This window comes from Poecilia reticulata, chromosome 1 (assembly GCF_904066995.2).
Source record: "Poecilia reticulata chromosome 1, P_reticulata-male-v2, whole genome shotgun sequence".
In the NCBI taxonomy this organism is placed as follows: domain Eukaryota; kingdom Metazoa; phylum Chordata; class Actinopteri; order Cyprinodontiformes; family Poeciliidae; genus Poecilia; species Poecilia reticulata.
Genome location: NC_088830.1, coordinates 18,804,852 through 18,827,307, shown reverse-complemented (window position 1 = coordinate 18,827,307; position 22,456 = coordinate 18,804,852). Strand labels below are relative to the sequence as shown.

At 38.1% G+C, this 22,456-nt stretch overlaps 4 protein-coding genes across 6 annotated transcripts; 2 read left to right on the top strand and 2 right to left on the bottom strand.

Annotated features, from left to right (window-relative positions):
- Positions 1-1,072: 1,072 nt before the first annotated feature.
- On the top strand, positions 1,073-7,350 carry LOC103466060 (leucine-rich repeat LGI family member 2). The gene is made up of 8 exons (XM_008411386.3): positions 1,073-1,384; positions 1,539-1,610; positions 1,763-1,834; positions 2,906-2,977; positions 3,067-3,138; positions 3,727-3,896; positions 4,833-4,997; positions 5,393-7,350. The coding sequence occupies exons 1-8, from the start codon at positions 1,209-1,211 to the stop codon at positions 6,226-6,228; spliced, it is 1,635 nt and encodes a 544-aa protein (XP_008409608.2). The 5' UTR covers positions 1,073-1,208; the 3' UTR covers positions 6,229-7,350.
- Positions 7,351-8,312: 962 nt separating this feature from the next.
- Positions 8,313-15,403, top strand: LOC103466069 (coiled-coil domain-containing protein 149-like). 3 transcript variants are annotated; one of them, XM_081608100.1, is made up of 14 exons: positions 8,313-8,524; positions 8,986-9,026; positions 9,543-9,704; positions 9,797-9,835; positions 10,101-10,208; positions 10,333-10,449; positions 10,881-11,053; positions 11,221-11,293; positions 11,413-11,497; positions 11,603-11,750; positions 11,903-11,979; positions 12,088-12,123; positions 13,456-13,530; positions 13,634-15,403. In XM_081608100.1, exons 3-14 carry the CDS (start codon positions 9,645-9,647, stop codon positions 14,143-14,145), a joined length of 1,503 nt encoding a protein of 500 aa, XP_081464226.1. In that variant the 5' UTR covers positions 8,313-8,524; positions 8,986-9,026; positions 9,543-9,644; the 3' UTR covers positions 14,146-15,403. The 3 variants fall into 3 exon arrangements, with proteins under 3 accessions (XP_081464226.1, XP_008409620.1, XP_008409640.1); XM_008411398.3 differs by lacking the exon at positions 8,986-9,026; XM_008411418.3 differs by lacking the exons at positions 8,986-9,026; positions 12,088-12,123.
- Positions 15,404-15,725: 322 nt separating this feature from the next.
- LOC103466079 (superoxide dismutase 3) lies at positions 15,726-17,795 on the bottom strand. The gene is made up of 2 exons (XM_008411432.3): positions 17,629-17,795; positions 15,726-16,629 (listed from the first exon to the last, which is right to left on the bottom strand). The coding sequence occupies exons 1-2, from the start codon at positions 17,640-17,642 to the stop codon at positions 15,996-15,998; spliced, it is 648 nt and encodes a 215-aa protein (XP_008409654.1). The 5' UTR covers positions 17,643-17,795; the 3' UTR covers positions 15,726-15,995.
- A 943-nt stretch (positions 17,796-18,738) lies between these two features.
- LOC103466085 (uncharacterized) lies at positions 18,739-22,184 on the bottom strand. The gene is made up of 5 exons (XM_081608111.1): positions 22,013-22,184; positions 19,962-20,691; positions 19,476-19,829; positions 19,182-19,341; positions 18,739-19,086 (listed from the first exon to the last, which is right to left on the bottom strand). The coding sequence occupies exons 1-5, from the start codon at positions 22,028-22,030 to the stop codon at positions 18,804-18,806; spliced, it is 1,545 nt and encodes a 514-aa protein (XP_081464237.1). The 5' UTR covers positions 22,031-22,184; the 3' UTR covers positions 18,739-18,803.
- Between the last annotated feature and the right edge of the window lie 272 nt (positions 22,185-22,456).

The window sequence follows — 22,456 nt, the reverse complement described above, 5'->3', positions numbered from 1 at the left end:
TCATATATGTAGGTGAGTGTAAAGAAGCTATTTGTTGTCATATCCTGGCATAAAAATATCAGCGCACCTCTGCTTACTTGAATAGGAATAGGTTATTTTTTTTTTATCTTTCCTATTTTGAAGAGTGTTTAAGATAGACAATTTCATTATGGATTACTAACTAAAATTAATCAATAAAGTACAAAAATCACATGTCTGCATTTAACAACAACAAAAAAACTACAATACAAAGGCTGTTTTACAAAAGATAAAACCAGAACAGTGATTTTATTTCTAAGACAAGTTGCTTCTTCTCATTTCTCTATCAAAAGCTTCCCTCTAGCGGTGTGCTCCTGTACCTGCACTCATAGCTCCACTGCAGCGCTTGACTTTTTCTGTCTTTTGAAACAATGCAAGGACCAAAACTGACGTAATTAAAAATAAAATTCCTTTTCTTTGTACGGTATTGTTGTATAACATCATATGACGTTTCTCTGCTTAAAATGGATAAGTATAGTTTTAGTTTCAGTTTTAATGTTAAACTTCATTCAGTCTGCAGGATTTTCATGATTTGATCTAAAACTCCATGGGTTCCTCTTTGCAGCTCACATGTACATGCAAGATGATATTTTTAAAAATGAACTTTTAAAAATGACAAGCCAAAAGTTTGTTTGGATTGAAATTTTATCTTCACTGCCAACTCAAAAATTTGTGGAGTAGAGGTAAAATTCTAGAAACCAGAAATAAAAATTATAAACATGATACTACTGATGCATGGTTACATTAAAATCTGACTCAGAAATACGACACAGGTCTTAAATAAATAAATGAATCAAATTAGGTTTAACTACTGGAATAGTCAAATATATAATATATTATAATGCATGGTACTGAACTGAAACCCTATAAATATTCTAAACTTTTTTTTCAGAAATACGCTCTTTCAGCTTAAATTATATTATTATTATTATTATTTTTATTTTTATTTTATAAATTATCTTATTAGCAGCTTTCCCTGAAACCAAATATAATTACTCATCATGCATTGATTGATTGTTATTTTTTGCCAAAGCTCAGCAGCCTTCCTGTTCGCAGCTGCAGCCGTAACAGTCTGTGTCAGGGCTTTTCTCTGTGCTGCTGCTGCTGCTGCTGCATACCGATGTCGCGCATCAGCGGCTAAACCTGACCGCCGTCTCTTCAGTCTTTTATTCCCAGCGTGAAGGAGCAAAATGGCACATGCTGCGCGTTGGTCAGCGGTTGTTTTTCTGTTGTTGTGCTTTTTAGGAGCAGCGGAATCCAGAAGGATCGTTAAATGCCCTTCAGGATGCACCTGCTCCAAGGAGACTCTCATTTGCGTCGGGGCTTCCCAGATCCCCCGGACCATCCCGACGGAGATCAACTCACTGTAAGTAAACAACCGGGGAAAAGAGTTTCACTCAAAACGAAATAGCCCGAGAAGGTAATGAGATAAATTGTGCTTAATGTGGGAAATAAATATGTCTTGGCTCTGGTTTAGTTTGTGTTTGGTGTTAAGATGTCCTCTCTGTGCTTCACCATAGAAGCGTAGTTAATGGATCCGTTGCGGAAATCACAGAGGGGATGTTTGCTCTCATGCCTTCCCTTCAGTTGCTGTAAGTGCCATGAAACGCAGAGGATTAGTGATTATATTTAACTTTAGTAGCTTTGCTGGGTTTAGTTGTCCTACTAATGACTGGGGTATGCACAAAAAATACAAACTTTCAAAGACAGGAGGTTTCTGCTTTATTTTGTGCATCTTTTGCAGGCTTCTCAACTCTAATTCTTTGACCGCAATCAAAGATGATGCCTTCTCTGGTCTGTCTCATCTAGAGTATTTGTGAGTAGTTCAGGCATTTATTTCACTGCATGTTTTCATAATTTTTTATTTTTTACTTAGTTTATCAGTAACACTGAAATTCAATGTTTTTCTAAATCTGACAGCAAAACACATGTGAATTTATTTTCTTAGCAGTTAACAAGTTAGACTAAATAAATTAGTTTAAAATGGCTAAAACAAATGGTATATATGGTTTTTAACATAATATTGTGTAGATTACTAATCATCCCTGTTTACTCCCTTTCCCTATGAATAAAATCAAGGGTATTTAAAAGTCACCTAACTAATAAGCAGTCAAGCCATGCATGGTAATCTCAGAATGAATATGGTTGTTTTCTTCAGAGATTTGCTAGAAAACATTAGCAAAGAAGGATAGGCGTTGGGTTACAAAACAACACCCCAAGCTTCAAATATGTCATTTGAAATTTGAAAGAGTATGCTTTGCTTTGTACAGAAAGTCACTGTTGAGAATACTTCCTGGAGGCGTGGACTGTGTCGAGGCTTTAAATGTTATCTGATTGCTAACGTTTGTCCGTGACATATAACGCGCCAGTTTGAGACTATGAATCTTACCGGAAATTGCCTGCGCTGTAAACAAACATCCTTCACCGCAAAGAGAGAAATGCCAATCTAAACAAATGGGCTGTTAATGTTAATTCACAACTCTCTAGAGATCGCTGAAATCCGTAGAAAGATTCAAAAGCTATTTTTCAAACTGTACCTAAGCAACATTTTATTTCTAGACAAGCAAAGGTGGAAGAAACATACCCCCAAAGACTCACACCTGTTGTTACAGTGAAAGGGTGTTATACCAAATATTAATTTATATGGGTTGTATAATAAGGAATGTCAGAATTTTGATAAAGTATTTATATATTTTTTCTACTTCTCAGATGTGCACTATTTTGGGTTGGTTGAGCAGGTTGAGCATAAAAATTCAAATAAAATGTGTTACTAATTGTTGTATGATAAAAATAGCTAAATAGGTATGCATTACCTGCTTTAATTATTAAATCATATCCCTTGAATTACCATCTATATCTCATCTGGTCTTTTGTGACTAAATCACAGATTCATTGAACGAAACAAGATCGACACAATCACCAAAAATGCCTTCAGAGGTCTGCGAACCCTCACCCATCTGTAAGCCCTGTGCACCTGTCTCTGAAAATCACAGAAGATACTGAACAGGCAAAGAAGGCATTTATTGTCCCTTTGTGTGTTCGGTGCAGCTCCCTGGCAAATAACAAGATACGGTTTCTGCCAAGAGATCTGTTCTTCGACTTGGATTCGTTGCTAGAGCTGTGAGTAAGCAGTTGCGGTATCAGCAGTGTGTGTATATGTCTGTGTGTGTTTGTGTAAGAGTCACAGAGAGAGAAAGCAGTCATCTACTTTTTCCATAATGTGTTTCAAAGTGAAGCTGATCATGCTGTTCTTCTTTAAGTCCCTCAAGACTGAAGCAGCACAAAGTCTCGATGCATCCCTTATTTTTTAATATCCAAGAAGCAAGATTTTTTTTGTGCAAACTTTTGCAGTGGTGTTTTTTAGATGGGCTTTCTGAGGGTCTTTGAATTATTCCCAAATAGTGATTCCCTAGAAACTGAATGATGAGTAATGTATCTGTCAAGTCCACTGTCAAGGCTTTGCTAATGTTTTTTTCTGTCCTATGGCAAATTAACATTACGATACCGATTATCTGCTGATGGTAATTTATTTGTTATTGTTTTGCTATTGGGCCTGTAATATTGAAATAATGTCTGAGTCATTTAGGTACAAAGATGGTAGAACACACAGGTACACATCTATTGCTCAAACATGTTTTTTTATCTGTAAGGCTCTGAGCATCAGGGTCACATCGGCCATAAATCCTCACTGTTCCCTTTTTCCACCAGGGATCTGCGAGGCAACTCCTTCCAGTGCACTTGTGAGAACAAATGGCTGATGATGTGGCTGAAAAACACAAACGCCTCCGTATCAGATGTCTTTTGCGCAGGCCCCAGTGACATGAAGGGCAAGCGGCTCAATGACCTCCCTATTCCACCGGGCGAGTGCATTTCTACAGGTAAGAACAATGGCACTTTTCAGAGAAAGACAGCAGCAAAAGGGAAGCGCTCAGGTTAAGAACAAAAAAATTGATAAAAAAAAAAAAATCTATTAAGTGGTTTAATTATTCAACAGGACATGACAGAGTATGGATGCACACATAAAAACAAGAAACGCAAGGTCAGCGCACATTTCCTTCAAACAGCCTCTGACAAAATAAGATTTAAGGTGGATACCATGATGTTGAGCTGCCCAGAGTCTGCCACAGCAAAACACCTCCAAATCTTGACATTTCACCTTCATGCTTCACAGATAGTACATGAGTCTTTTCCCTGGAATGCTCTTGTTTTATGCTCCCAGCTATGGTGTCCAAATAATTCACTGATATTTCCTAAAAACATTATTTTCCAGAAGCCAGGCAAAGTTATTAAACAATATGTGTTTTGATGGTGGCGCTATGAACTATTACCAGTTATTTTTAAACATAGTTCTTTGCCATTTTGTTACAGTTATGTATTGTTAGTGTTCATCCAAAAAGAGAAATTTTTAATTACAGCAGGTATACACTGAACATGGCATGCAGGCAGGAAAAACACAACTGATCCAGGTAATTGCTAAAAGAGTTTTTATAAATAATGAATGATGTACTTCAATGTACCCCTCCCATAAACTATGTGTGGGAAAGCCTTTGCTAGAGAATGTGCTGAAATAACTTATACTATGTATAGGGCTAAATCTAAAGCCAAAAGAACAATTAAAAGCAGGTTTCTGTCTTTTGACTATAGTATTGTAAGCATTTATACTATCAGTGTATCAGAAGTGCATCTATGGCTCTTACTGCTGAATTTGATAGCTGTAGTCCTCCAAAGATAAAGGTTGCCACTACTCAAATTGCTGTTTAAACAGTTCCTTAATTCAAAAACTCTTCTTTTTGTCTTTTTATTTCTTTTGCCAGATTTTGTGCGTCATCAGTCTATTCCTATTCAGTCCATGTCGGCAGACATTTTTTCATTTAAGGAGGACATCTTTGTGGCCTTTGCTGCCCCTAACTCCAACAGCTGTGTGATCATGGAGTGGGATCATATCGAAATGAATTTCAGAAAATTTGACAACATTACAGGTAAGCAAAGGGCTACGGCAGCAGAAAACTGCAGTGGTTTGATGCCATTTTGTACGGAAATATTGCCATTGTCCTGTGTAATCAAAAGCATGACCCTTTGAGTTAAATGAGATTTCCGGGTCGGTTTCATCAAGGCTGCTCAATTCAGTTCTAAAGATTTTGTGACATGCGTTCCCAACAACAGAGGACCGTTCTAGAGAATGCATCATGAAGGACATTAAGAGCTTTGCTTTTTTTTTTACTATATCACGTATCACACTATATAATTGTTATCTTGCTGAAATGATATCGGGGAGTTTTCACAAACTTACATTTGTCGTAAGCTTGTGCATGGCTAAACAGCATGTTACACTGGGAGAGGTATTTAAAACTGACAACCCTTTTTCTCTTTACAGGAAAATCTGTTGTCGGATGTAAGTCCTTTCTGATAGAAAACCACGTCCTGGTAATAATCACTCAGCTCTTTGGAGGCTCCCACATTTACAAGTTTGATGAGCAGCAAAACAAGTTCACCAAGTTCCAAACCATTGAGGTCTTCAACATCTCAAAGCCGAATGACATGGAGGTCTTTCAGATGGACGGGAACTGGTATTTTCTGATTGTGGACAGTTCCAAGGCAGGCATGTCTACTCTTTACAAGTGGACTGACCTCCCAGACCGCAACGAGACCGGTTTCCATTCCTACCAGTTCCTCCATGAATGGTTTCGTGATACAGATGCTGAGATTGTTGAGGTGGATGGGAAGTTCTATCTAGTTTTAGCAAGCCGCTCCCAGTCACCTGTCATCTACCTGTGGAACAAAAGCACCCTTAAGTTCATCCTTCACAGTGACATCCCAAATGTTGACGATGTAGTATCAGTCAAAGCATTTCGAGTGGAGGGGGAACTGTTCTTGGCCCTGGCTTGCTACATCGGTGACTCCAAAGTCATTAAGTGGGTCAATAAGCAGTTTACTGAGGTGCAGGCACTTCCCTCTAGAGGAGCAATGATCCTCCAACCTTTTACCTTTGCAGATAGACATTACTTAGCTCTCGGCAGCGATTACTCTTTCACGCAGATACACCTGTGGGACACTGAGACGAAAACATTTCATAAGTTCAAGGATATTTACGTGCAGTCACCCCGTTCGTTTACTGTTGTGACCACTGATCGCAGGAGTTTCATCTTCTCCTCCAGCCTGAAGGGAAAATCCATGGTCTTTGAGCATGTGTTTGTAGACCTGAGTTTGTAAAAGACCAAAGAAGAGCTTCTTAAACTGAAATGGTGTGAACACTTACAAAAGAGTTTGACATGCTGTATAACCTTACTTATGCAATCAGATTTATGGGTTTGTTCACTATGAAAACTGCCAGGATGGTTCTGCAAATCAGACAAAAATTTAGCATAATGGACTACTAAAAGCAACAGCAATCTTGGAAATTAAGTTGCATGAAGATAATGTTATGGCAAAGCAGATTCTTATTCTGTGTTGGCTTTTATAATAATCCTAGCAAACAAAATAGAGCTGAGCCAGAGAGTGTCAGTTCTGGCTAACAGCCTTTGGAAACTATGACTTGGCCAATCCATTCAGGATTATGTAGACAACATATTATTTGTGTAGCCCATGATTCGCTATGGGATCAAAATTCAGCAAATCCAACAGTCAAAATACACAAAAAACAAGACATTTGAGCTGATTATAGTCTATTACTCATCAGGGAAGAGCGTTCAGAAACTGTTAATGTTCAGGTAACAGAATCACTTCAGATTTTCCTCTAACTTCACTGATATGACTGAATGTGAGGATTTTTTTCTTGATCAATAATAAACTGAATGCAGTAGGTAACTCGCACGAGCTTAAGTTTATAATCATAACAAGCTTTTGCAACCCAGTGCCTGATTGACAGCAAGAAATATGTACGATTTGTTGTTATCTATGCAAAGTATATAAATAAAAATGAGAAGTTGAGTGCTGCTATAACTTCAGAAATTGTGAGGAGGAAATTGTCACTATTCCTCTAATGTGTGACCAATTTCTTTGCTGAATGGAGAATTGTTTCTATAATTGTCACCTGCTGCACAGATCTGACCACACAAATCATGCTATGGTGTAGGTCTGACTGTGTGACAGATGAACGCTTTATAATGTTAACCCCTATAAGCAATATGTTTTTGTATTTTTGTCCAGATCTTTATCTAGGTAACAAAAAAAATCTATATTTTCCTTCCCACAGCTACTTTATCTGACTCTGTGGTTATGTTTATATATGTTTTCCTTTCTGCTAACCCTAAAGCAGTCATTAGAATCTTTAACATACAACTAGGTTAGTGTAAAAACGAATTGAGGAACTGCATTAAAAATTGTTTGACCAAACTAGATGGAATGGAATGTGTTTTATTGTGTCTTCTATTTAAATTCACAAATGTATTAAGTACTCAGGAAAGAGAGACATCATTTTTACTACCCGGTATACCTCTAATACAGTTTTATAACAATTTAGAGAAACAGTGAAAATGTATATAAATATATAAAACTATATCCCTCACATAGTTTTTATCCCTAAAGCTATATTAGGGATGAACTGGCTTTTAAGAAAAAAGAAAAATGTACATTTTCAAAATACTAAATTGTTACTTAAGTAGGCCTATGACCTGACCAATGGAGAGTTGAAAGTGCCAAATGACACTTGTGAAATAACTATTTAAAGTGTCATCAATTTATTGAAACCATTCGCTCTCCATAAATTTTGGGTCTTTTGATCAAACTTTAAGTAATATCATAATTATCATAAATTGTTTATTAAAAATGTACAATAAAGCTTTCTGAAATACACTTTTGTTTATTTTGTCAACAACAAAAAAAACTTTTGAAGTATTTTGCATGTATTGAAAGTAATTTTGTATTCTAGAAGATGAAAACTACTTTAGACTTTTTGTGCGTAAGTAAAATTTCAAAAATTGTACATTTTTACTTTTACTTTAGTAAAGCAGTTTAACCTATGGAAGCCCGTTTCCACAACTCTGTTAAAAATTTAAATAAATCATCACTCTATAATGAGATAGTATCTCAAAATAATGAGATAATTTATTTTATATTTTGACCACAGTGGCGGAAACTGGCTTCCACAATAGCCTGTACTTTTGCTTTTAATAGAATATTGTTTCATACTTGAGTAGAGAAGGTGAGTACTTTTGACATCTCTGGAAATGTTTTACGCCCCAGTGTCAAAACATTATGCCTAAATTTGATAAATATAACAATTTGACTCGGCCAGATATTACATGGCGTAGCTTAATTTAACTGCGCTCGTGAATGCACCATGACGCAAAAGTGACGTTGAGGCCTTAGCGGAAGTGATGCAGTTCACGTCCTCCATCAGCTAATCCAATTTGATAATGCGAGGTGTCTCTGAACTGTGCCGAACTGACGCAGTGATGCAAAGCTGAAACTCAGGCGGATTTTTGGTAAACTTGAATCGGTTGAATCGAAAGGTGAGATGGATCCGTCCAGGAGGAGCGAAAGCGACTGGCAGGGGCTGCTTAATGAGGTGAGACTGAGGAGAGAGCGTGGAAATGTCCACTAATGCATCCCATTAGGATGGACTACAGTAAATGTCCAGCAACACACAGTAAGGTCACTTTATTTAAACTAAAACTAACAGTATTCATGTCACGGGCAGCTATACAATCTAATTCAGTTTAACATGATGTGTAAAAATCTCTGCTGCTGCTGCTGCAGTCTCTCTGAAGCTGTTCTAGTATGAGGAAATACTTGTTTATTTCCTTGTGGCTTCACTGACGAGTACAATGTCAGTACTCGAGTACAAGTATTTCCAGCATGACTTTTCAATATTTTTTCACGTTACAAACTTATTGGGAAACATAAGGTGACACTATTTGTTTGGTGGAAGAGCAGCGATTCGCTGTTAATTTCTTTTCTTATTTTCTTTGAAGAAGTAGTGCTGAAATGTATTCAGTGGCTTTGAATAAATTTTTTTTTTTTTTGCAGAACCACTTTGTGCTGCAGTTTACAGCTGTAAATCTTTAAAGGTGTGTCTTTACCCGCTAGAAAAATGTATTTTTCTCCATAATTCTTTTTAGTCAGATAAGCAATTTCAACTTACTCCACACTCAGTGTCCTGGATTTGCGATGGCTCCTTCAATCTCACCATCGTCTTTGAACAGTTTTGCTGTCGGTGCTTAATAAAAGCAACCCCACAGTCTGATGCTGCCACTTACCATGTTTCACTGGAGATGGTGTGTTCAGGGGGATTTGCAGTGTTAGCTTTCCCGATGTCTAATGCATCAAGGTCATGACTTGGTAGGTTTGGAGTTGTGTCATATTCTTTCCATTTTTGAATTATTGAACAATGCGCTGTGAGATTTATTTTTTTGATTGCAATGTTGTTTTATAACCCAACTTCTCTAAAACTTCCTCTTTGACCTGCCTGTGTTCTATAGGGTTAGGGTTCTAATAAATGTCTACTTCATGGATTCAGAGACTGTAACTTTCAGGATGCTTAGTTACCGAAAACTAACGTCACGCTACGTCTTCCCTCTGTGCAGTTCCTGGTTTGTAAGCGTAAGCTGGACAGTAAAAAGGAAGCTCTTCTGATACTGTCAAAGGAGTTGGATACCTGTCAGCAGGAGAGGGATCAGTACAAACTGATGGCCAACCAGCTCCGGGAGCGACACCAGGGGCTCAAAAAGAAGTACAGAGAACTTATTGTAAGCTGAAGTTTAAAAGATTTCTTATAAGAGAGCAGAACAGAGGATAGAATCAGTGTTTACATTGTGTTCTCCACTTTTACAACTAACAGGATGGGGATCTCTCTCTGCCACCTGACAAGAGGAACCAAGTGAGTGATTTCATCCTGATTATATTGTTTGCTCAAACCGTGCTTTAAGTTTCCAGTGACACCACAGACATTCAGCAGAATAATCTGCGCACACAGCATGTGTCTTCGCTGACACAGTGGCTGTTTAAGGACCAAATGAGACAGTATTGATGACGGAGTAGAAGCCTGCTGACTCAGGCCCTCTCTGGGGGAGCAGCTATACAATAATAATACAGAATTCCCAGCTCTTCTTTACATGAGATTATTTGTGCTTTTTGTCACTCAGGTGAATTTAGCTCAGCTGCTGAGGGACTCCAGAGAACGAAGCAGTCAGCTTTCTGAGGAGATGAAGGAGCTCAAACAGCGACTGCTGGAAGCTCAGGGTGACAACAAGGTACGTCTTTTGTTGCATCAATACACAGCAAAATGTGAGAGATGAAATGAGAGTTGATTGGAGGAAAACAATGAGTCTAACCACAACATAACATCTTTAGAGCTCCTTTGCTGTCTTCCTGCAGCTTCTGCGGATGACCATCACCAAGCAGAGGCTGGGGGATGAGGAAGTCGGAGCTCGACATTTTCCAGCACACGAGAGAGAGGATCTTGTGAAACAGCTGGAGCAAGCGAGGGAACAGGTGACTGCTCGGTTTAGACTCCTAGCAGGATATTCTCCAACAGCTTTGCCGTCATTTAATCAGCCCGCACCTTTTTGTAGTTTGTGCTGTTTTGGCAAATATAAAGGCAGCAAGGCTGTACCGTTTTGACGACTGAATGTCGGCAGTGTGCTTACCGCGGCAGAATTGAATGTATGTTTTTTTTTTTGCTTCACTTGTAAGCGAAAATTGAACATTCTGTCTAGTTTTAGGAAACTGTTCTGCTATGATCTGTTTTTGAGCTTCCACGAACTGTATCTGCTTAAAATGAAACTCAGGTTATTTTACTTTATTTATGGTTGTACTTTTACTTTTTATTTTATTAACTAAATATTTATTCAGTCATTTTTTTAAAATTTTACTTTATTGTTTATTATTACAGCATATTTTATCGTTGAATTTTATTCTTGCAGAACGAGGTGCTGGTGCACAGCGTGAAGTCGCTGACGGACGAGCTCCAGGACGTGCGAGCTGAGCGGGACGTGTTCCAGCAGAAGGCTCACCGGCTCAACGTTGAAATGAACCACATCATGGGGAACGATGAGAGCCGATTCCTGGACATAGACGCCCTGTGCATGGAGAACAGGTGGGGCGATTTTTAAAAACCATTTTAATGGACTCTGTGCGTAACCCCGTATTATCAATATTTTATCGTTTCGGTTAGAAATATGCTCTCTCTTTTTTTTGTGCTTTTTTTACTGGCTAACTCAATATTACTGGGGCTTTCCTTATGGAAGATTTACATTTTTACAGGTACTTGCATGAGCGACTCCGTCAACTTCAAGAAGAGGTAAACCTGCTTAAAGGAAACTTGGTGAAATACAAGGTAGCTACAATTACTTTATTTTTTCTTTTCTTTTATTGCTCTTCTTTTACATTCTTTTACATTTTTTTTTTACATGTAATTTATTCAGTCCAAACTTTATTCTTGATGATGAATTTCAGAGCGCCCTGGAGAGCAGGAAGAACTCTAAAATGAGCGGCAAACCCAACAGCAGCGCTCTGACGGGGGTTCTTTCTGCTAAACAAGGTCAGGAATCTCTCATAAACAGATTAGTTTCTAAATCTTGATTAGCCTTGTCTCGTGATGAATGGCCTTTGCTGTGAACCGTAATTGGTGGGGTGTGGATTGCAGTGAAGGAGCTCTTGCTCTCTGAAGAAAACGGCTGCAGTTTGCCAGTGACTCCTCAGTCTATCTCAGACCTCAAGTCTCTGGCGACGGCTCTGCTGGAAACGATCCACGAGAAGAACATGGTCATCCAGCACCAACGCCAAATCAACAAGTACTGAAATTGTTACTCTTTCTCACGTCCCGTTGTTTACTCTTTAAATTTGTGGATCTGACATTAGCACAAATGTTTTTTTGGGGGGGGGGTTTGTAATTGGAGTTGATGATTGTGTTTTTTTGTTGTTTTTTTTCCTCCGTTGTGACTAGGATTCTTGGAAACCGAGTGGCAGAGCTGGAGAAAAAACTCAAAACTCTTGAAATTTCTGGATTGTGGAGTCTTCCAGGTGGATACACAAATCTTGGTTTAGATAACTCAGACATTTATGTCACTAACCAGTAAAGTGAATAATAATTTCCTCTCCTCATGCTCTTTTTCTCTTTGCTGCCTGGAGGACTGACTTATAATGTTTCTCTTGGAGTATTTGGAAGTATGCTCTTCTAATAGCAACACATTTTATTTCACCCAAGTTTAAATTTAATGGTTTTTGCATTACTTCTTATGTCTGCAAGCATTTACTCAGGGTGTAACAGTACATGTATATTTGTAAAACAGGTGAGGTTGTTTTATTTGTACTCTAGAGATACACTAAACAGATTTACATGAACATTTGCTCAAATTTGCTGAGAAATTTAAAGATGCAGCCCTAAATGGGCTATTTACACAATTTATCAACAACAGCAAAAAAAAAACAACAAAAAAAACGTTGATCTGGGGGTTAGTAACCAGATCAACTTTAAACTTTATAAAGCTTTCCACACCAAAGCATTGTAAACATAGCTGTTGATGTTGGCAGGAGCATAAAGACTTTTAAATTATCAGCATTTTGTGTTTCTGGTGATGTATATCGGAAAATGAGCAGTGGACGTATGGAAAGCCAGAAGGGTCACAACCTGGAGCAAATCTAATAAATGCTGTTAAATGCACTAAAAGTCGAGGTTTTCCCCTTGGTGATTAAATATTTCTAAGCTATTTTTTATGCATTTATTTTTATTTGCCAAAAGAAATAAGCCATCTTACCTGAAGTAGCACTTATTATATAAACATAGATCTTAATCCAACTTTTTATCAAAGTCTTTTAGTCTCCTCTCATAATGAGTGGATTGAATCAAATATTCAACATGACTGTTTTTGCTGTTGAATCAGACCTACATTGAACAACCTGAGTTACTTGACACATGTACTGTTACAGCCCTATTATTGACTCTTGCTTCTCTAATTTAACATGTTTTAATTCGTTTGCTAGTAGTGTGCACCGATTTATCGGCCAGCCAATTTATCGGTGCCAATTTCCATAATTTTGGGAGATCTGTGATCTGCCAATTTTTACATGTGAAGCCGATCTTATCCACCGATGTTATCAACCTCAGCAAAGGTCTAAAAATCAACCACCGTGCTTTTCTTTTCTCCCATGAGAGAGGTTTGACTGACAAACCGGCCGACCAGGTCATGTTTGCAAGTTTACAGTTAACAGCAGTTACCCCATTGTTGCCAATTCAGCAACTTTCTTGATATACCGAGCAACATTTCAGACAAAAAAAATGGTATCGGCCAAATTCGGAATCGGTAAGTTAGGTTTTTTAAAAGATCGGTAATTGGCGATAGGCCAGAAAACTGCAGACATTGTTTTTATGATACAGCATTTGTAGCTGTTTTGGAATTACACCAAAACTGCAGCTACTATAATATAGACTTACGGATAATGCTACGTAAACTTCAAATATTATAAAAACTAACTTTACATAATATTTTGTGGTAATAGGAGGAAAAGATGCTATCATCCTGAACACACATTTACCTGAACAAGTCGAATCACTTGATCCTCCCCAACAGGAAGGTAAATATTTAGTTGGTGCATTTATCAACTTTAATTGCCTGTAATAAAACTGTGCCACAGAAATATTAGCATTTTTTGTTTGTTTGTTTGTTTGTTTCTGAAGGTGTCAGTGTTTCTCCAAGCGACCCGAACCAAGTCTGCGCAACTCCGGCTGGGTCACATTCTCAAGAAGATGCACAAACATCTACCAGCCTGGAAACATCTCATCTCACCCTTTCGGAGCAGCTGCCAGAGGAAGAACCAGCAAGCCCTCAAGCAGAAGCAGCAAACGACGAAGACTGTCGTAAACACGACGGATCACAGACGACAGCTTGCGCTACTGCTCCATTGCTGAGTGACTGCGGTCCTGAAGCAGCCTGCCTGAGTGAACCCCACCCACCGTCTAGTCTCAGTCAACGGTCAGAGAGATTTGAACCAATCACTGGAGGAGACGATGAGTCAGAAGAACGCAACAGGGGGGTAGAAACGGTGGAAATAGAGTCTGACGTGAACAATGAAATCAATAACATTGATAGGCAGAAGAGGGCCATCCAGTCAGATCAGGAGGCGCATGTGTGCGACAGTGACGATGCACACAGTCTTCCAGGAGATGCTCTCTTGTCTCGTAGCGTTTAGGAAAAGATCCTGTGGATCAAAATCAGGTTTTGTAACTTGGTCAGCTGTTCTGACTTTGGTGAGATCTTTGGTGTGTCTCTTATCCCCACGTTTTGCACATCCTGATGGCATCTGTGTGTGATTACTGAGCATCCTGTTTTAAACTGCTGCTATAACAGCGCCTACTGCTGGCTGTAGGGATTTTATTCCCATCTATGAAGGAACATTACATAAACATGGAAAAACTATTTGCTTTAAGGCAAAGCACAGAGTGGACTGTGCTAAAAGTTTTAATCTACAAAGCAGTTGCTCTGAAACTAGTTCACAGTGAAGGAACGTGCATGTGGTGATATAAAACCCACTCAGATTTAGTTTTTTAATCACGTCGATAATTTTGTTAGCACATTTCCTGTAGATGCTGTCGTCTCTGAAACTATTGAAATAGAGACGGTGGTGACCAACTTTGTTAGCACCTTTTTAAAGACATCTTAAAATAAATTCACCTTTTATTGCCGTAATATAATCTCTAAAATACCAAATGAGTACATTTATTGTGTAGGAAAATTAAAGCAATTTTAAGATTTTTATTTTTTTTTAAACTGAATCGCTGGTAGCCTAATGTTAGCACTCATGTTGTCAATACATTGCACAACTGCCTTTTTCTAAAACGGCACACAGTCTTATACATATTTTCACCAAGTTGGAGTATAGTGAGACGGTTGTTTGACAATTTGTCTTTGCACAATTTTTTCAGATCTTCAACCCCTTATTTAGCTCACCCCGCAGGTTTTTGATACATTTGTGGACTGCGAAGTCCATAGCAGAAGACAGATTTTGTCTGGTTTTGCAGCACTGTGTTGATTTTGAGCATGTTTCAGATCATCTTTCTAGCAGTTTTCTAGCAAAGAATTGTGTTGAATGTTATTCCAATGGGGTCTTAATGTTATGCACTCGTAGCAAAGTTTCCAAGGCTTTAAAAAAAGAACCAGGCCCACAGCATCACAGATCCATCATTGTGTGAGGCAAGTTTCCACCTCTTCATTCTTTCAAGCTAAACCCACCTGGATTGTTTTCTATACCTAAATGCTCAAGCTTATTCTCAAGCTCTTGCATGTAATTGTAATGGAGACTTGGTAACGCTCAAATGCCATTTTATTTTATTTCCCCACCAGTGACTTGTTAAAGTGAATTGGTGCACTTTTTAATTTACACTAATCGGTGTGGCTTTTTAGTCCATTACCATGGGTCTCAATAAATTTCCGTCTGTATGTAAGCATTACTTGACCCTGTGCTGTTGCATCATTTTGCTCTTTTTACAGAAGCACCTCATTGCATAAAAACATAACTAATGCCTTCCATCATAACTTATAAAGAATAGATTTGCTTTATAGGTTAATTTGTGAGAATAACATTTGACATGAAAAGCGCAATGTGCATACATATGTGATAAACTTGCGTGGAGGACAGACTAAATACTGTTTCATGAATCTTTGGATTGTTTTCTTAAACATCTGCTAAATGTAAGTGTTTAAAACAAACAAAAAAAAATACATGCACACAAGGGCCAGATTATGACACTTTGTAACAGACTCAATACTCAGTTTTTATATTGATTGGATTGATTATTTTTAATACGTTACAAAATATGATAGTTGCTGTCCAATACATATTATCCAGGTAATTAGAGTAAATTTCAGAGGAGTAGTAAAGTCAATAATGTTCAAGTTAAGGTCAACAAAAGTTCACATATAAACTGTACCATTTATAGCACGTTTGGCTTAAAATTGAATTCTTAGTAAACCATGAATTTATCCTCCCAACTACTCAACACTTGGATAAATTCTGTCAAACAACACTCCTGTCTTGTGAACCTAATTCCTCCTAAGCTGCCTTGCGAAACGCTCATGCTGCGTATTCCAGACGCTGGAGGAGGACATCCCGATAACGCAGCAGGCAAGCCTGCGGCCTGCGTTCCCATGGAGCAGGCTCCCGATGTCTCCGCCGAGCCCCAGGTCGTCTCTCTTCTCATGGATCACCACCGCTCTTCCGAGCGCAGACAGGCCTCCAAACAGGGTGGCCTCTGATTCAATCAGCTCAATGATTTGTCCTTCCTGTGAGACGAAGTTGCCAAAGTCTCCCGGGTGTTTAGGATGGTTCACACTAAACGGGTTGTAGTGGCCACCGGTTGAATCGCATCCCCGGCTCAGGTCTCCGTACTGATGGATGTGCACGGCTCTGGGTTCTGGAGCGTCCTCTGCTGGGAAGCCATTGAGCCGAAGGAGGACTTGAAGCTTTCCCTCAGACTGCTCCTGTTTGAACAGCACCTGCCCGTATACCTTGGGAAGCCCCTCAGGAAGTGAAGTGCTGGGTCTCACTTTGCAGGCTGCATACAGAGTGCCATTGTACTGAGAGACCTCTGGAGGAAGGAGAGTATCGGTGTTTGCTGAGATGCATTGACAACTGGCCAGCAGTACCAGCAGAGCAGTTTGGAGTCCACTCGATGACCTGGAACATAAGATTAGAAGAACAACTCAAAATAACGGATTACAAAACAACCACAGAATAAACAAACAGCAACTTGAACAACAAATCTCTTTAGTAAATAGCTTCTCCTTGCATAGCACTTAACAAGTTGATGTGTGTGTGTGAATGACACATCGGTCATTCACACACATATCCACAACCCGACAGTGACAAGCCACTGTTGCCCTGGGGCCACTGGACCCTCTGATCACCACATAAGTTGTGTTTAACAGTTAAACTGAAGATTTTAGTTTAGACATTTTACACTAACAGAGATGTTTTCAAAAATAAAAGCTTATGCAAAGGTTTACCAACAGTTATTTAACCTAAAAAAAAGCTTATTGTATTTTAATGTTAAATTATAAAAGCACATGGATTGCAGAGAACGGGTAACAAAGTTCAGTTCATGGTATCCCATTAATGATTAAATTATGTAAGTTGTGTTGAAGCAGAGACACAAATTATAAAGTAAGCAAAAAAAAAAAAACTTTTTGAATATAGATATTTAAAAAAAAAGCTTTATTTACATGTCCAAACTTGGAACTTGTAAGTTAACAAAGATGTATTTTTTTAACTTAAACTTGGAATTTGCAAAAAGATTGTTTTTTGTTTTAGAAAAAAAGAGTGCTACTTGAAACCAGTGATTCAGTCCTTTTCCTGCACGTGATTATAATTGATGGCTGATTAACAAGCTTTTGCTGAAGTGCGGTCATCTGAATCTGGCGTGTGAAAACATCCAAAACATGCAGGAGCTGTGTGATGTTTGTCTCAAAAATGTTGTTTTCACCTCTTCATTTTCATGCTGTTGGTCAACAACTTTTTTAACATTTTGGAAACTAGTTGCGTAAGCTCCCAATGTTGGCATGGTTGCACATTTTTCAATGATTTATAAGACTTAAAACAAAATCGGCTTCTAACCAGGCAAATCTAAAGTAGTTATGCAGTAAGCAAAAAGACGCACTTGTAGGACCGCATACTTACCTGTTAATGCGCATGGTCAGCAATGAAAACAAGACTTCAAGCTTCAATGTTTCTTGACGCTGTCGAACAGCAATATAATGATTCTCTGAAAAAGACACGATGCCACTGTTTCCTAACAGTCCGTGCGCGTCAGTGGGCGTTTACAAGCCGAGGGTGGAGCGCCTTTCCCCCATCCTCTTTCTTATTGGTTAGGGGCATGAGCGTTTTTGTCTGTCACGCGTGTTTTCTTAGAGGAAAAATATATATAATTACAGTTGTCTTCAATCTCTGCCGACTCAAAACACGATGTATTTAATTACCGTAGATTATTGCTTTTGCGCAAGCAACTTGCGTGTGTCAACAAAAATTGCTTCAAAACAAGAAAGTGTAAAAAAAAAAAAAAAAAAAGAAAGAAAGAAAAAAGGAAGGAAGGAACCAATAATGTTTGCAACCAATTGAAAGCTGTCAACTCATATGTACTGGATTACTATACCAGATTTTTATGTGCGTAGTGTTTTAGTAAGGAAGCATGTTTTTTTTATCACAGGAAGTCTTGATGCCATTTAAGAGCCCATGACAACAGTCAGGTGGCGGTTTTCCAAAAACTGATTATGAGTTAGTATGATCATCTTAATAAGGTTTTGACAGTTTGCCTGTCTGTTAAGGATTATCAAACTTTTAAAATCCCATCATTCTGTTGTTTAAAAATCATTTCTTTTTGGTCAGCATTCAAGGCCGCTGTCAATCTTCCCAGGACTGAACATCTGCAGTTCACTGTTTAGAGAACATGTAAGAGCTCCATCTCAGACTCTACAGCAGAGGCCTTCAAATCCAGGCCTCCAGGGTCAGTGTCTCGCAACTCTTAAACGTCTCTCTACTCCGCATCCCCAGGACCAGAATCAAACATGGAGAAACAGCCTTTCTGTTTTTATGCTCCCCTAATCCAGAACAAACTTCCTGGAAAATTGCAAAACAGCCGAGATACCATTTGCGTCTCTAAACTTGCTTACAAAATCGACCAAGCAGATTATACCTTGTTGGGAATTAATTTTAAATCTTAGCTTAATGCAAACAGCGATGCTAATTAGAATTACATTTAATGCATGTACCAAAAGCATAAAACGCACAAAGTTAATAGCTGAGAATTTTTATTTTAAAGTGGAAAAATGCTCCTTGGTTCGTCTCAGTCAGAACCATCAGCGGTAGATGGTCACAACGATTCGTATCTTGAACAGCTGGGAAAGTCTTTTCCGCACCACGTTTGTGAATCTTTTGAAGCGGCTACGAATGGACCTAACATTTGTCGAATGGGCATCAGGTTGTGAGGACAGCCTTTCAGAAACTGTCTCTGCCCGACCCTCTGCAGAGGAGCCGGTAGGTTCTGACTCTGAGGAACGTTTCTGCTTCATCTCCCTCCACTGACGCAGACAAGAGTTCAGGTAGGCCTCTAAATAACTCCTGTGTGCTCTCTTTTCGAAACTAGAAATGGGATGTTTAAAACTGTGTCAGACATGAAAATATGAACCAATATCGACTTTTGAGAAAACTGGGTGAAAAAGTGTCATAGAACATACCTATCAGAGAAATGCTTAAAGCTCAGTTCTGATAAAGATCTTCTGGGTTGGTTGGGTGGAATAATTTGACGAAGTGACTCCAGGGGATTAAGGAACAAATCTGAGTAACTTGAGACCTCAGTGATGGACCTCATGGTCTTGAAAGAAATGTGTTCAGGACCTGAAAAATTAAGGGGGGAAAAAAGCCCTTTGTCAGTTCTGTTCTGATGTTCACAGCTTTGTGATTTATTCTGTAATATTCCTTATGTTTGTATTAGGAGATGATCCTCCTTTCAAAGTAGATTCCAGACTCACCTTCCTGAGCCTCATCTTGTTTGTTCTGTAATCGCTGATCAGTTCCTGCGCTTTTAGCTGAGATCCTAAAAGATGGTGGCATACTTTCTGTTCCAGTATCTCCAGAAATGTAGAGTTTCTCTGCACCAATAGCTGGATCAGCATTGCTTTGCTGTTTGTTTTCTTTCAAGGATGACTCCATGTCAAAGAAGAAAACATTTTTCTTAAATCTGTAAAACTGATTGTAGCTGCCAGAAGTATCAGCATTTCCCTTTACGGTTTCCACAGATCCCACGTGATGCTCCAAGGGACCTGGTGAATTGTTCTCCGTGACGGTATTCCCTGCTTGACGGCAGTCCATTGTTTGGAATGAGCCTGTGAAAGAAAACAGATACTTTTAAGTGGATGAAACTTATTTCTGTCTCACAGCCAACCCAAACGTCTTCAACAGAGCAAAAGACGTCGGTTCGACACATCAAAATAACAGTTAGATTCAGCTTGACTTACTCTTTTCCGCTTTTTCTTTCATATTTTTAAAGGTTTCACCTGGTTTCATCTCACATAAATCTTTTCCGCTGGGCTTAATGGCAGTTTTTATGCTGCTTTTTGCCTTTTTGTCTGTATCAAAACAATTCTTCTCAACATCAGAAAAATTAGGTAGCGTGTTTGGGAGGGAAGTTGACACAATGTTATAGTCAAATCTTTGATTTTGGTCCAAAATATTGGACCACATTGAGCTGTGTTCAAGAGAAGTATGAATAGATTTTGTGTCAGTTTGTTCTGCCTCAACATCCAGCTCTTGCTTTGCCTCCTGACCGACCTTTTCTGTTGATTTAATGTGCTTTTTTCTACTTTTTAGTTTATGAAACAGCCTTCTGCTGGATTTTCCTTTCTTGTCAGCAGATTTGGACTCAGATTCATGTGGAGGTTCGCTGACTGTCTGATGGTGTTGGTGAACAACTCGCTGGCTTTTAAAAAGCCTTTTAAATGCTGCTCCTTTTTTTGTCTGGTAGTGGGACGCCTTTGTACTTGCAAAGTCGCCAGCTCCATCTTGATGATCTTTATTCTTTGAGCTAGAGGTTGATGGCAACAGATCATCCAAGTCAGCAGCAAACTGTTTAGGTTGTCCCGAACCTAATATGGATATGTGCACAGGGTCAGAAGTTGCAGTTGTGTGAGGAGACAGAAAGGAAACAGCTTTGCTGCTTCTCTTAGAGGGAGGTTCCATTCTTTTGCTCTATGGAAAGAAAGACAAATACTTCAGTTTAATTAAGTACCCAAAAATACTTGCTATAGTCATTCCTACTATAGCAAAAATGCTTTATCTATCTTAGCACCCGTTTGGGTAACACTTTATTTGAAGGGGTGTGCATAAGACTGACATGACACTGTCATAAACATTACATAACACCTGTCATGAACATAAAGAAGAAGTCTTTATGAATGTTTATGACAGTTGTCATGAAGTGTCATTCGGTAAATAATGACACTTTTAATGCAAAGTTGCTCTAAAAGTTGCATTGAAAGTCTATTAAAAATGCCAACTTTGCATTAAATTGTCATTATTTACAAAATCATGCAAAGTTGGCACTTTTAAATGACTTTTAATGCAACTTTTATAGCAACTTTTCATTAATAGTGTCATTATTTACCGATTGACACTTCATGACAACAGTCATAGACATTCATAAAGACTTCTTTATGTTCATGACAGGTGTTATGTCATGTTTATGACAGTGTCATGTCAGTCTTATGCACACCTTTTCAAATGAAGTGTTACCCACATAAAATAAAACATTTGAGATTTTCAGACACTTTAGGTGTCTTCTGTTCACCACAAATCAGAAAACTGCAAAAATAGCTGAAACACCGAATTCATTTAATTCAAGGCTAAAAAACCATCTGTTTAGAGTTTCTTTGGAACCATAATGGCAAAACATTGACCAACATATTTGATATGTATTGATCATTTTGATCATGTCACTCAACAAAATGCAATGCTTGTTACACGTTCCCAACTGGTGACTGCATGATGTTTTTATTTTTATTTGTTTATTTGGATGACAGTATATTTTTGTTTGTTTGTTTGTTTGTTTGTTTGTTTGTTTGTTTGTTTGTTTGTTTGTTTGTTTGTTTGTTTGTTTGTTTGTTTGTTTGTTTGTCCGGCTATAGCAGCCGTCTGAAAAGTTTTGGTGACCTCACAAGCTTAATGTTAACAGTTAATTTTGGTGAAAACACATGTCCGTGTTTATTTTAGCTAGTATGCCACACAAATGAGCCATAAAATAAATCCAGATTTTTGTGCATGTTGTACAGCAAATTATTGTTGATTTTAAGGTCAAGGTGATTTTGACTTTAATTAAATCTTAAATTAGATACATGTTTTTTTTTTCATCAGCAATCATTTTTTGATAAATGACTTTTACATTTATCTAAAACGTACAAAATACTGAGAAATTATGCTGAAAGGCAGAAAATAAAGACATGAGCTTAAAAACCCCAGCAATATACAAGTACAACTGATCATTCAGTTATCTATAAATATATATATATTTTACCTTTCTGAAGAGAAACATCACAATATTCTTGTTCTTGCTCTGTTTGTAAGACAGTTGTGATCAGTTTCAAACTTCTTCAAACTCTATTGGAGTAAGACCTTGAGATGTGGATTTTCTGCTCTCGTGAGTGAAAATGAGGACAGAAGAATTCTGCATCACTGAATAAGTCTCTCCTTACTCTTGTAATTATAATGTCACAGATGAGTGATGTCACAACTGATTATGACATCTAGAACTAGATTAAATCTAGAACTAGATTAAATCACCAAATGCATTTCAAATTCATACAGATATACTATATATATATATATATATATATATATATATATATATATATATATATATATATATATATATATATATATATATATACCAATGAAAATTTCATCGGCGTTTAATTAATAAGTTCTCTGGCTTCAATGTGCAAAAATGTGAAAAACATTA

Excerpts from the sequence above, each read along its gene's own strand:
- LOC103466060 (XM_008411386.3), top strand. The coding sequence starts at position 1,209 with ATGGCACATGCTGCGCGTTGGTCAGCGGTTGTTTTTCTGTTGTTGTGC. Across the intron at positions 1,835-2,905 it reads CTGTCTCATCTAGAGTATTT|ATTCATTGAACGAAACAAGA; the intron begins GTGAGTAGTTCA and ends ACTAAATCACAG. Across the intron at positions 3,897-4,832 it reads GGGCGAGTGCATTTCTACAG|ATTTTGTGCGTCATCAGTCT; the intron begins GTAAGAACAATG and ends TTCTTTTGCCAG.
- LOC103466069 (XM_008411398.3), top strand. The coding sequence starts at position 8,474 with ATGGATCCGTCCAGGAGGAGCGAAAGCGACTGGCAGGGGCTGCTTAAT. Across the intron at positions 11,054-11,220 it reads GCCCTGTGCATGGAGAACAG|GTACTTGCATGAGCGACTCC; the intron begins GTGGGGCGATTT and ends ACATTTTTACAG. Across the intron at positions 12,124-13,455 it reads TTCTCTTGGAGTATTTGGAA|GAGGAAAAGATGCTATCATC; the intron begins GTATGCTCTTCT and ends TTGTGGTAATAG.
- LOC103466085 (XM_081608111.1), bottom strand. Across the intron at positions 19,830-19,961 it reads GAAAGAAAAAGCGGAAAAGA|GCTCATTCCAAACAATGGAC; the intron begins GTAAGTCAAGCT and ends TTTCTTTCACAG. Across the intron at positions 19,342-19,475 it reads ACAAGATGAGGCTCAGGAAG|GTCCTGAACACATTTCTTTC; the intron begins GTGAGTCTGGAA and ends TTAATTTTTCAG.